This window comes from Sminthopsis crassicaudata, chromosome X, assembly GCF_048593235.1.
Source record: "Sminthopsis crassicaudata isolate SCR6 chromosome X, ASM4859323v1, whole genome shotgun sequence".
Lineage (NCBI taxonomy): Eukaryota > Metazoa > Chordata > Mammalia > Dasyuromorphia > Dasyuridae > Sminthopsis > Sminthopsis crassicaudata.
This window is the reverse complement of record NC_133623.1, coordinates 22655130-22669206: the sequence shown is the minus strand read 5'-3', so window position 1 is coordinate 22669206 and position 14077 is coordinate 22655130. Positions and strand designations below refer to the sequence as shown.

The window sequence follows — 14077 nt, the reverse complement described above, 5'->3', positions numbered from 1 at the left end:
GGCAATCAAGAATTCCCATTAAGAGTCTAATCTTTTACAACAGTTGTGCTTTTGTTTCAGGACATTTAATAATTGTTTGGACTGAAGTCCTCAAATTAATCTTGCCCCTGCCCCGCCCCAGACATTTTGGTAAGAGGATGGAAGGATAGCAACAACTTACATGACGCAATCCCATGCTAGCCAGTACTTCTCTGGTTCAATCTGTGACTTAATGAACTTTTCACAGAGGTTCCATAATCACTCCCCACACTCAGCCAGGCTCAAACTGGTTTTTCACATTAATGTTCAATGCTAAGCCTGCTTTCCTGAGTACAAGTGTGTGTGGATTACAAGGAGAGGAGAGGAGAGAGAGGGAGGCCACAAAAACCAGGCTAGCCAAGCTCGATCATCTTAACAGGTAGTGTTGAAATACCTTTATTTCTTTTTTTCCTTTTTTTTTTTTTTTTTTTTTTTTGCATTCTTGGTTCCCTGCTCAAAGCTACTGTTCAAAATAAGACTCTTCTACAAAACAAAAGAAAACCAAAATCTCTCCAAAATTAGACATTTAAGTATCTCATGGCTGTACTGCTAAAAATTAAATAAAGCTTTCCCCATAGAACTTCCTCAATTTACAAAAAAGCCCCAAACCCCAAACACTAAGCTTTTAAATCCCATATTTCTTTTCACTCTAAATTGCAACCGTTCTATCATGTCCATCCTTCACAGAATCTGTCTGCTTCCCTCAATTTGTTTTTCCAACTGAAGGGTATCAGGCAACAAAATGCAGTTATCTTGAAATGCACACCTGTTAGGCAACCCAAAGGCTGCGGCATAGATTGCCCCCCATCCCTCCCCCTCCCCGAATCACAAACTGTCGGAGGCATTTTTCTCTGATAAAGAAGACAAACTGAATGAGGTATCATCAGGCTCTGGCGAGGCGTGATGGAAATCCAGCTCTTCTAATTCAGGAGGTAAATCTGACAGCAGGGCCTGGGTCAGAAAAAAAAATCAATTTTTTTGGATTAGTATATGGACAGATTCTCCTAGGTTTATGTTAAAAGTTGCAAGCATCTCATTTTGGATTTATTCCTAGGGATTTAGAGAAAGAAGCCTCTGTCTGCATGGTTTTCTGGTGAGAACAGAACACATTTCTTATCTGACAGGGAAATTTTCATCGACAATTTAATAATTATAAAGCAGGAGATAGTGAGGAGCATGGATTATACAAGAGAGGTACTCTGGACAAAGGGGAAATCAGGAGGGAAGATGAGTAACCATTCTCCAACAAGTACTTTGGAGAGCTTGAGGCATCTCTAGTTTGTCACGACTAATGCAGTAGGGCCTGATAATCATCGTTAAAGAGCCTGAAAATTGTGGGCCTTATTAAACTCTGCCAGTGCCAGTTATGCTCTCCATCACTGAGACAATTTCCATTTCATTGCAAATGATTTTGCATTTTGGTGGGAGAATAAGTGCCTTCGGCAGATGACAACTTCAAAATGGACCAGGCATCCTTTCTACAAGCCATGGCCCAATCCACAGGTGACTCAGTAACCACCTGGGACCCAGACACACCACTGAATCCAGACGGTTAAGTGATCTGTCTGGAACGATGTGTGGCAAACGGGCTGCCTGGGCAGACCACCGGGGACTCACCTCTGCCATTGGCCAATTGTTTTGGCAGAATGAGCAGAACTAGTATCTGCCCACTCCAAACAAATAGTCTTTATTTGGCTGGCTTCTCCACGGCCATCTTGCCATTAGGACTTGGAAATCAAGGAGCCATTTGGCCATTCCCTCAACTGAAAACAACACGGTAGCTTTAGGCAATTTCTAGTCCTTAGTTGGGGTCCAAGACTAAGGAATGTGAACAAATTCAAGAAAGGACTTGTGTGAAGACATAAGATCTTCTGATGAGATAAGGCAAGATACATTTCCTTCTTTGAAAAGGCAAACTGAGGGGCAGCTAAGTGGCTCAGTGGATAGAGCACAGGCTCAAAGTCAGGAGTTCAAATCTGGCCTCAGACACTTAAAGCTTCCTAGCTACATGACCCCAGGCAAAAAAAAAAAAAAAAAAAAGTAAAATGCATTTTAGCCTACCATGCCTGAAATGAGAAACATACTCCTTGGATAGATTATGTTACAGAGACCTAGCCAAGTTACTTTAAGGCCTGTGTGGAAATGAGGCTTTCATTACCGAAGCAGGGCTGCCATTTATTCTGCTCAGTTTCAAAATCTGAACTTCTGGCTGAAATGGAGATTACTGATACAGAAAGGTCATCTCCAAAGTACCACGTGCCTTCTCAAATGCCGTATCCCAGTAACGGGATGCAGAGACTTTCATCTCCGGCATGTTGGTTAACCTCTAACCAAGGTCGGATACAAGAAAGTCATTACTGGCACTGGCTAGACAGAATCTGTGCAAAATAAACGACTGGACTTAGTTCAATTTGTAATTGCCAAGCATCCTCATTAAGGAAGGCAAACCGCTGCAACAGACACTAACGAGACCTTTTGTAAAGATTTTCAGGAGATATAGCAGGGGCCAAAAGGACGTGAGACAACTGCATTATCAAATCTAGGAGTAATAATTTCAAGTCTGGGAAGAGGATTATGTATTTGTTCAACACTGAATTACCCATGGCTGACTAATGTCAGTGTCTCGTGAAGTATGAAGACTTGGGTCTCAGAGGCAACATGTCTCCCTATTTATATTTATTTATGGATGTGTATGTATATGTATAGAGAAAACAAATAAAACCGAGTGCTGAGGCATACAGTTGACTAAGAAGTGGTGATTTTCAATGTCTCACTGTGACCTTGGCTTTTAATATTAATACCCTGAACAAATTTCCGGCCTAGTTTCACTGCCTATATTACAGAGCAAAGAAAGTAAACCAGTGACTTTACTGACACCGCTTTCCCTTCGATTGCTATAGGTCTTGCAAGCGGAGACAAGTGGAGTCTGGCTGAGATAGTCCCATGTCAGTCTCTGTAATGTTAATCAGAGGCCCCTGTGGGGGTGGAGAGGGGCAGAGGCATGGGGGGGAGGGGAGAATGACAAACTTTTTGATAGTTATTGCTCTTTACCCTCATGTAAAGGTGAAGGAATCAAAGTTCAGGGAAGAAAGCTGATAGACTCACCCCTCTCTATCTCTGTCTGTCTGTCTCTCTCTCTCACATGCACACACACTATGTAAGTTTCCTTGATGTCTTTTGTTTTTCACAAGAGATATTTCCTCCTAGCCATGTCCTTGCTCCCCATGGGCCAAGCAAAACCATGTAACATAGCTGGTTGTATCTGAGGGAGTATGCAACATTTAGAGCCATGGTCCTTGACCTTTTTATCAAGGAGACAGAAAGAGCTTTCATCAAGTGTCTTCAGGAACCAGTTTTTTCTCTCTTTGTTTTAGAGAACTTTTAGTGATGCCTTTGGTTTTTATATCACAGTCATTTCAAAATATCCCTCCCTTCCCCACCAGAAACTCAACCATTCCTCACAATAAAGAAAACCAGCTGAGTAAAAACAACTGCTTTAATGGCTGTGGCTGCCAACGTCTGTAATAGTCTGGGGCTATGGTATGGTGCTCATCATCATCCTTATTATCATGGATTAGAAACCCAGAACCTGCAATCTCTCTTTCACCAAGGAGTCTCCAACTTTTTCAACAACATGCTGTTGAGGCAAAAAATTCTGTGCCTCACCTGCCCTTCCTGTTTCTCTCTGTCACGGCAAAGACAAGCAAAACATAGTTATCAATATTTACAAGAAAATGATACTGCCTTATGATATGCTAACAATATTATACTCTATTTCAAAATTATTAAATGTCAAATTTATTCCTTCCTTCCAGTAATGGAACTATAGTCATGTGACTTGTTAGCAAGACAAACAGTCCTTAGGCCGCCTGAAGACCACAGCACACCATACTTTGAGATTCCCAGGCTAACCACTGGCCACCAAAAGAGGTCTTTATTCATTATTCAGGCATCCGCCATCAGCACCACGTCTCTACACCTCTAGCTCCCCTTACCAGAGAAGAGAGAAAGGAGGGAAGGTTTGACCCACTGTTGGCAATAATAATAAAAACAGCAACAACAATGATAATGGTGTGGATCGGTTCATGCCACTTTGGTACTTTACAGTTTGCAAACCCCCTTTCATAGATTGGAACCTCATAACAACTCCCAAGAGTTACTGGACATTATTATCATGATATCCATTTTGCATCTGAAGAAACTAAGGCACCGAGAAGGTAAATGTCTTACCCAGAAGTCAAAGTTATCATTGCAGCACAGACTGTGGATCACATGAGCAACTTCCTTTTTCTTTTTCAACTAAAAATGAATGTGTTTGTTCACATATTTAAATACCACTGGTGATTCCAAATCAACTGCATAACTAATTCGTAGGACTATGGCCTTAGAGTCTAGGACCACTTTCCGAAGGTCAGGGCCAGGATTGGATCACATTTTGTTCTTTACAATTATCCAGACTGCATAATGCCCCGGGCCTGTATTCTAAAGCACCACCATTAGTCCTTAGAGCCTATACTTGAGCTTTCTGAGAATGAAGGGACTGCAGAGTCCCATTACATACATGCAATTGAGAGCAATTCACTTGAACCAAGTTGGTAGGGGTAATTAAAAGGTTGATTGAACTGAGGCCGGAGGCAGATGGAAGAAGACTGGGTTAAATCTCATGAGTGAGTTACCTCTTTGGCCTTAAGTTTCCTAGCTGAGGTTTCCTCTAGAGTACAGAGAAAGACATTTATGAGAAGCACGGCCTGTTAGACTTGGGCGGCAACTCAATCTTCCACATGATGTAAGAGAGAGGAATGCTGGGCCTGGAGTAAAGAGAACTGGGTACGAAGCCACATTCTGCCCCATAATATATGTGTGACCATAAGCAAGACTCTTCCCTTTTCTAAGCCTCAATTTCCTCAGCTGAAAAATGAAAGAGTTGGATCAGGTTTTCACTAGAGGTCTATGATCCTCTGATCCTTGAGTTTCTTGGGATGGGCTAAGTGTGGCCCTGCCTTGGGACAGAGACACAAACGCAATGAGTCCTAGGATTTCTTATACCTCGAAGAACATTCCCTGAGAAAGGCTTCTTTGTTCCTTGAGCTGCTAATATATGTCCTATGTTCTATCCCAGATTAGTGATCCAACATATGGTAAAACCTAGCTCCATTTTAGCATAAAGGGCTTTGTGAAAAATTCATCCTAGCAAGATTAAGAAATTATTAGAAAAAATGAAGAGGGCAAAAGTCTTCATTTTAACAATTCAAATATAAAAAGGTAATGGTGCCCACTGATGCCCCTGAATCACTCGGTTTTTAAGAATGTCTCATGATTCCCCATCCAAAAGCAAGGATACAAACTGACCAAATGTGCCAGTCCACCTTCTTGTCTTTCCACGAAAGGATTGTGCCCAAAATCTGAAGAGGGAGTGAATGAAATTTTGTTCCCGGGGCCAGGGTGGGGAGAGGGCAAATCCCAGCCTGACAGACCCTTCTTCAGTGCAAAACCACAAGGAAGAATAGATGTGACAGAATATGCAGGTAAGTAGTAGTGTGTCCCACTTATCATGATACACTGCAGCCTCCCGGTCTCTTCTCTGACTTACCTGCTGTTGTTCTTTATCATCAGTCTTCATGGCTAGAATCAAGCTTCTCACAAATGTCTGGAGTTTAAAGTACTTCTGTTTCTGAATCTCCAGCTCATTTTCCATGAATCTGACTTCTTCATTCTGCAGGCCGAGACAGAAACAGCCCCAATGACATTAGCATATGTGAAAGGTGGAAATTCTGAAAATCTATCAATGCAAAGGGACAAGGGAGAAAATCTAGTTCTAACAGGGGAGAATATAATGAAGTGAGCTAAATTATTCCAGTGCTCAAAGATTGGCCCTTAATAGAATCGCCATAGAAAACATCCCTCAGGATAAAGATGATCAAGTCTGAGTTTGCAAGGTCAAAAATTCTGTCACAAGTGAAACTGGTAAAGGAAGAGGAAATAAACTCAACGAAACAAGAAACAATTCCATTCATAGAAAATCCCCCAAAGTCTAATGAGCACTTAGATTAGGATTAACAACAGACAGACCCTTATTAACTGAGAGCAAGGAGGCGAGGGAGAATCTTATAGCCTTCTTAATAAAATGAGGTACTGGGAATAGCTAAATATGTCACTCTCTGACAAGATGGCCTGGAAAGCACAATTGAGATTGTGAGGACTAATTTAGGGGCTGCATAGAAGCTTGATTCCTGGATCTTCTCATACAACAAACTGGGGACCTAACTTCTCCTAAGCACTCATATCAGCGGGGTGCAACCTGGCCAAAGTTCTCACTTGGAAAGTCAGGAAACCTCAGCTCTAAACCTGGCCCATGTGACCCTGAGCAAGTCATCTCTTTGGAGACTCAACTTTTCTCATCTATATAATGGGCACCATACCTGCCCTAGTAGAGCAGATGGCCTCGGTCCTAATCCTGGTTCAACTATTTATGAGCTGTGTGACCTTGGCCAAGCCTCTTAATTCAACAAATATTTATTAATTGAACCTTCCTACATACCGGGCACAGAGAATACAAAGACAAAAAAGGGAATGGCTGACCTTTCTCATTTGTAAAAGAAGGAGAGTGGTCTAGATGGCATCCCAAAGGCCATTTCCAATTTCTGATCCCACACACTTATCGAGCGCAAATTAAATAATGGACATGAAAGTGTTTGGGAGAAAAATTAATTAAAAACATAAGTTGCTGTTTATTAGTCTCCAGTTAAAGTGCATCAGGGATATACACTTCACTTAGGCAACTCAGGCCAGACAATCAGAGAAAGGGAGAACTGAAAGGGCCCTTCTGAATCATCTCTCAGCTCTCTCATTGTATAGAGGATGGAACTGAGGGAATTAAAGTAGCTTATCCAAGGTCACAGAACTAGAAAAATAAATAGTACCAGAATTCAAACCCAAGATTTCTGACAAGTATCTGACTTATGCTTATTTAGCATGAGGTGACAAGATGAGAGAGACATGGGGTCAGATTGATGGACACTGAAGCCCACCTGGGGTGGTGGTTTCAACTAGTACAGGAGACTAGCAAAAGGGTTCTTAACAGTATAGACTAAAGGCCAGAGCCAAGATGGCAGAATAAAGGTAGGGACCCATCTGAGCTCTCTAAAAATCCCCTCCAACTATGAAATAACCCACCAAATAAAATTCTGCAGTGGCAGGACCAACAAAAGGTCAGGAGAAAACAATTTTTCAGTCCAAAACAACTTAGGAGGTTGACAGAAAAACTCTGTTAATCAGGAGTGGTGGTTGGACCTAGAACACAGTGCAGGCTGGACATCGGCAAATCAGCACTGGGTCTGGAGGGCAACTGCATTGGCTGGTCAGAAGGAAATTAAAGAGGACCCTTTGCTGGCACTGGGAACAGAGTTCTATTATACTCGGTCCCAGGGTGAGGAGAAGCACTCACTAAGCGCTTACAGCCAAAGGGATGGGGACTTTGGTCACAGTTCCAGGGTGGAGAGGATGTTTTTGACTACATGAAAGTAGGACAGTATCCTCTCTGCTCTGTAAGCAGAGCCCAACTTTAACAGAAAGTTAAAAGTCAAGAAATAGGCTAAAAATGATCAAATGACAACAAAAGAGAACCTGACCATAGACACTTCCTATGATGACAGGGAAGATCAAGACAGTAACTCAAAAGAAGAAAACAAAATCAAAATGGCTGCAGGCAAAGCTTTTAAAAAAATGTGAATTGGTGACATGACACACAAAATCTTCTTAGAGGACTTCAAAATGAATTTTAAAAATCAAATAAGACAGATAGTGGGAAAATTGAGAAAAGAAATGAGGAATGCAAACAAATTAAGAAAACAGAGTCAACAGCCTGGTAGAAGAGGCACAAAAAATAATAAAGAAAACAAAAGAGAATTAGCCTAATGGCAAAAGAGGCACAAAAATCCCCTGAAGAGAACAACTTGTTAAAAAGCAGAACTAGATAAATGGAAAAGGAGGTGTAAAAGCTCACTGAAGAAAATGATTCCTTAAAAATCAGAAGTGAGCAAGTGGAAACTAACAACTCCATGAGATATTAAAAAAATAATAAAACAAAATCAAAAGAATAAAAAAAACAGAAGAAAATTTGAAATATCTGATTTGAAAAAAATAACTGACCTGGAAAATTGATCAAGGAGAGATAACTACCTAAGAGTTATGATCAAAAAAAGAGCTTATACATGATAATTCAAGAAATTATCAAGAAAAACTGCTCTGATATCTTAGAATCAGAAGGTCAAATAAAAATTGAAAGCACCCACTGATCATTTCCTGAAAAAGATCCCAAAATATATACTCCAAGGAATATTATGACCACATTTTAGAGCTCACAAGTCAAGGAGAAAATATTGCAAGTAGCAGGAAAGAAACAATTCAAATATTGTAAAGCCAGTTGAGATAACACAAGATTTAGCAGCTTCCATATTAAAGGATAAGAGGGCTTGGAATGTGATATATTAGAGGACAAGGGAGCTAGGATGACAAGGAAGAATCATCTACAAGGCAAAAGTGAGTCTAATTCTTCAGGGGAGAAAAACGGATATTTAATGAAAAAGAAGACTTTCAAGCATTTCTGATAAAAATACCAAAGCTGAATAAAAAATATGACTTTTGGATACAGGACTCAAGGGAAGCATAAAAATGGTAAACAAGAAAAACAAATAATGATTCAATGAGTTTAAAATGTTTTTATTCCTACATGGGAAGATTATACTTGTAACTCCTAAGAATCTTGTCATTATTAAGGCAGTTAGGAGTATGCACAGACAAGGAGAACAAGAAAGAGTTGACTATGACATGATTTCAAAAAAAGATTAAGGAATGATAAAGAAAGAAAGATGTACTGGGAGAAGAGTTAGGTAGAGTGGAATAAAATTATGTAATATGAAAGAAATTGAAAGGAAGAGCTTTTACAGTGAAGAGGAACACAAAGGCAGTACCACATTGAACCTTACTGGTTCAAAGAAGGAATAATTAGCACACTTGCTTAGGTACAGAAATCCATCTTGCCCCATAGGGAAGCAGTAGAAAAAGGGAATAAGAGAAGGGAAGAATGATAAAGGGAAGGGTGGATGGGAAGAGGTGATGATTGGAAGCAAAACAGACTTTTGAGAAGGGAGAGCTCTGGTGAAAGGAGACAGAGAAAATAGGATGGAGGGCAATACACAATCATAACTAGATATGAATGGGATGAACTTATCCATAAAGCAGAATCAGATAGCAGAGTGGTTTTAAAAACCAGAACCCAATAAGATGTTGTTTCCAAGAAACAGACTTGAAGCAGAAAAACACATATAAAATAAAGGTAAGGAGCTGGAGCAGAATTATTATGAATAATTATGAATAATTATTATGAATAATAAGCTGAAGTAAAAAAAATAGAGGTAATAATAATGATCTCAGACAAAACAAAAGTAAAATATATCCAATTAAAAGAGATAAGCAGGGAAACTACATTTTGCTAAAAGGTACCATAGCCAGTGAAATAATATCAATATTAAATATATATGCATCAAATGGTATAGCATCCAAATTCCTCAAGGAAAATTCTTCAAGGAAAAATTAAATGAGTTACAGATGGAAATAAGACAACAGAACTATCAGCGAGGGAGTTCAACTTTCCATTCTTAGAACTAGATACATCTAACCATAAAATAAAGAAGAAAGAAATTAAGGAGATGAATAGAATTTTATAAGGATTAGTTGATAGACCTCTGGGGAAAATTGAATAGGAATAGATAGAAATATATTTTATCCTCAGCAGTTCAGGACAACTGAATTACCATGCACCAGGGCATAAAAACCTCACAACCAAACACAGAAAATCCAAAATATGTAAACTTTTCAAATCATAATACAATAAAATTATATTCAATAAAGAGCTGTGCAAACATTAAAAATTAGTCTATTTTTCTTTCTCTGTTTTGACTCTTCCTGGTTTAGGTAACAGTAGAATATTTGGGTCATAGAAGGAATTTGACAGGACTCCATCTTTACCTATTTTTCCAAATAGTTTACACAGTATTGGAATTAATTGTTCTTTAAATGTTTGGTAGAATTTACTTGTGAATCCATCTGGCCCTGGAGATTTTTTCTTAGAGAGTTCATTAATGTTTTTTTTTCAATTTCTTTTTCTAAAATTTATTTATTTCTTCTTTTGTTAATCTGGACAATTTTTATTTTTGTAAAGTTTCACCCAATTCAGTTGGATTGTCAGACTTGCTGCCTTATAGCTGGGTAAAACAGTTCCTAATTATTGCTTTATTTTCTTTGTCACTGATGGTTAAGTTCGCTCTTTTCATTTTTGATGCTGGTGCTTTGTTTTTTTCTTTCCTTTTTCTAATCAAATTAACCAAAGATCTATCTATTTTGTTGTGTTTTTTTTCCCCATAAAAACCAACTCAGTTTTATTTATTAGTTCAATAGTTTTCTTAGATTCAATTTTGTTAATCTTTCCTTTGATTTTCAAAATTTCAAATTTGGTATTTAATTGGGATTTTTAAATCTGTTATTTTCCTAGCTTTTTTAGTTGCATAAAAATTAATTAGAACTGAAATAATCCAATCCCAAAGAATGAGTGAGTCAAAGAACAAATCAAGAAACAATTTCACTAAAGAGAATAACAACAATGAGATACCATACCAAAATCTGAGACAGAAAATTTATAGCTCTAAACAGTTACATCAATAAAACAGAGAAAGAAGAGATCAATGAATTGGGTATGCAACTAAAAAAAAAAAGCTAGAAAAAAAAAACAAATTAAAAACCCCCAATTAAACACCAAAGTAGAAATCAAAGGAGAGATTGATAAAAGTGAAAGAAAACCATTGAACTAAAAAGTAAAACTAGGAACTGGTTTTGTGGAAGAAAAAAAACCAAAAAAACAAAGAAGCAACAACCACAAAATAGATAAACCATTGGTTAAGCTATTAAAAAAAAATTGCCAGTATCAAAAATGAAAAGGGTGACTTCACCACCAATGAAGAGGAAGTTAAAGCAATTATTAGCAGGTTTTTTGCTCATATATATGCCAATAAATCTAACAATCTAAGTGAAATGGATGAATATTTATAAAAATATAAATTGTCCAGATTAACAGAAGAGGAAATACGATACTTAAATAGCCATTTTAGAAAACTAAATTGAACAAGCCATCAATGAGCTCCCTAAGAAAAAGTTCCCAGGATTAGATGGACTCACTAGTGAATTCTACTCAACATTTAAAGAAGAATTAATTCTAATACTATATAAGCTTTTTGGGAAAATAGGCAAAGAAGGATTCAAACCACATTCCTTTTAACACACAAATATGGTGCTGATACCTAAGACAGGAAAAGCAAAAACAAAGGAAGAAAACTCTAGATCAAATTCTTCAATGCATATCTATACAAAAATTTAAAATAAACAACTATCAAGATTATAGCAATACATCACACAGATCATACACTATTGACTAGCTAAGACTTATATTAAGAATTCAGGGCTGGTTCAATATCAGTAAATCTATCAGCATACATGACCATATCAGTAACAAAAAACATGATTATCTTGGCAGATGTAGAAAACAACTTTTGACTAAATAAAGCAGTTATTGTTATTAAAAATATTTGAAAAGGTAGGAATAAATAGAGTTTTCATTTAAATGATTAATATCTGTCCCAAACTATCAGCAAGCATTTTCTGTAATGGGGATAAGCCAAAAGCCTTCCCAGTAAGATCAGAGGTGAAGCAGGGATGTCCATTATCACTACCATTATTCAATATTGTATTTGAAATGCTTACTATAGCCATGAGAAGAAAAAGAAATTATAGGATGGCCATGAGGACACACAACTGTCACTCTTTGCAGATGATATGTTGGTATACTTGGAGAATCCTAAAGAATTAACTAAAAAACTAGTTGAAAAATAAATAATTTCAGCAAGGTGCAGGATGTAAAATGAACCCACATAAATTATCAGCTTATTACCAAAAAAAAAAAAAAAAAGCCAGCAGCAAGGGATAGAAAAAGAAATTCCACTTAAAATAACTGGAGACAATATAAAGTACTTGGGAGTCTACTTGCCAAGACAAACCTAGGAACTATACAACACAGTTATAAAACACTTTTCATATAAATCTAGTCAGATCTAAATAATTGTAAAAATATTACTTGCTCATGAGTAGCCCTAGCCAATACAATAAAAATGACAATTCTACTTAAATTAATTGACTTGTTCATTAAATTAAATTACCCAAAAATGATTTTATGGAGCTAGGAAAAAAATGACAAAATTCACATGGAAGAAGAAAAGGTCAAAAAACATCAAGGAAGATCAAAAATTCAAGGGAAAATGTGAATGAAGGTGGCCTAGCAGTACTAGATTTCAAATTGTATTAAAATTGGCAATTATAAAAAAAAATCTGGTACTTGCTAAATAAAGACAGTGGTAGATCAGTGGAATAGATTAGGGGCCCACTATACAGTACCAAATGACCACTGTAATCTAGAGTTTGACAAACTCAAAGAGCCAAGATTTTGAGACAAGAACTCATGAGTTGACAGAAATTCCTGGGAAAATTGAAAAGCAGCTGGACAGGAACTAGGCATAGACCATATATCTCACACCATATATCAAGATAAGGTCAAAGTTGGTACATGATTTAAACATCATGGATGACATAAAAAACAAATGAGAGAAGCATGTAATATTTTACCTGCCAGATCTATGAATGAGAGAAGAGAGAAGAATGACAAAACAAGAGATACAGAACATTATGGGATGTAAAATGGATCATTGTGATTATATTAAATTAAAAAGGTTTTGTACAAACAAAACCAGTGCAGCCAAGATCAGAAGAAAAGCAGAAAACTGGAAAAATTTTGGAGCAAGTGTCTCTGATAAAGGCCTCATTTCTCTAATATATAGAGAACTGAGTAAAATTTATAAGAATACAAGTCATTCCCCCAATTGAGAAATGGTCAAAGGATACGAACAGGCAGATTTCAGAAGAATCAAAGCTATCTATAGCCCTGTGAAAAAACACTCTAAACTATCACTAAAAAAATTAGAAAAATACAAATTTAAATAACTCGAAAACAACCTTATACCTATCAGATTGGCTAATATGACAGAAAAGGAAAATGACAAATGTTGGAGGGAATGTGGAAATACTAGGATACTAAAGTGCTGCTGGTGGAGTTGTGATCTGATTCAACTTTTCTGAAGAGCAATTTGGAACTATTCCAAAAAGACTATAAAACTGTACATACCCTTTGATGTAGCAATACTATTAGCTCTATATCCCAAAGAGATGAAAAAAAAAAACAAAAAGAAAAAAGGACATGTTTAAAAATATTTATAGAACAATTTGGAATTATGCTCAAAGTGTTATAAAACCACACACTGTCTGACCCAACAATATCACTATTACGTCTATGCCAAAGGAGTTTAAAAGGGAAAAGGACTTATTTAGCAAATAAATAATAATAGCTCTTTTTTTGTGGTGGCAAAGAGTCGGAAATTGAGGGGATGCCAAACAACCAGGGAATGACTGAGCAAGCTGTGGTATATGATTATGATAGAATCTTATAGTACTATAAAAAACAAAGAGCAGGCTGCTTTCAAAAAAATCTGGGAAGACTTACATAATCTGATGCAAAGTAAAATGAGAAGAATCATGAGAACATTGTATATATTGACAGCAATGTTGTAATGATGTAAATGACTCAGCTATTCTCAGCAATACAACGACCCAGACAATTCCAAAGAACCTACAATGAAAATTGCTATCCACCTACAGAGAAAGAACTGATGGAGTCTGAATACAGCTGGAAGTATAGTTTTCGAAACTTTATTTTTCTTGGTTTTTTGGTGTGTCTTTTCTTTCACAACACATCTAATATGTTTTGCATGACTACACATGTATGATCTATATCAAATTAATTGCCTTCTGAAGGAGGGGAGAGGGAAAGGAGGGAAGAAGAGAATTTGGAATTCAAAAATTTTAAAAATAAATGTTAACTGTTTTTATGTGTAATTGGAAGAAA

General features: G+C 37.2%; 1 protein-coding gene across 1 annotated transcript in view; it reads right to left on the bottom strand.

Annotated features, from left to right (window-relative positions):
* Positions 1-385: 385 nt before the first annotated feature.
* Positions 386-14077, bottom strand: part of HDX (highly divergent homeobox) — a 102050-nt gene continuing 88358 nt past the window's right edge. The window contains 2 exon segments of the mRNA XM_074278324.1: positions 386-969; positions 5609-5731. Coding sequence (XP_074134425.1) covers positions 844-969; positions 5609-5731 — 249 coding nt within the window. The 3' untranslated portion in view covers positions 386-843.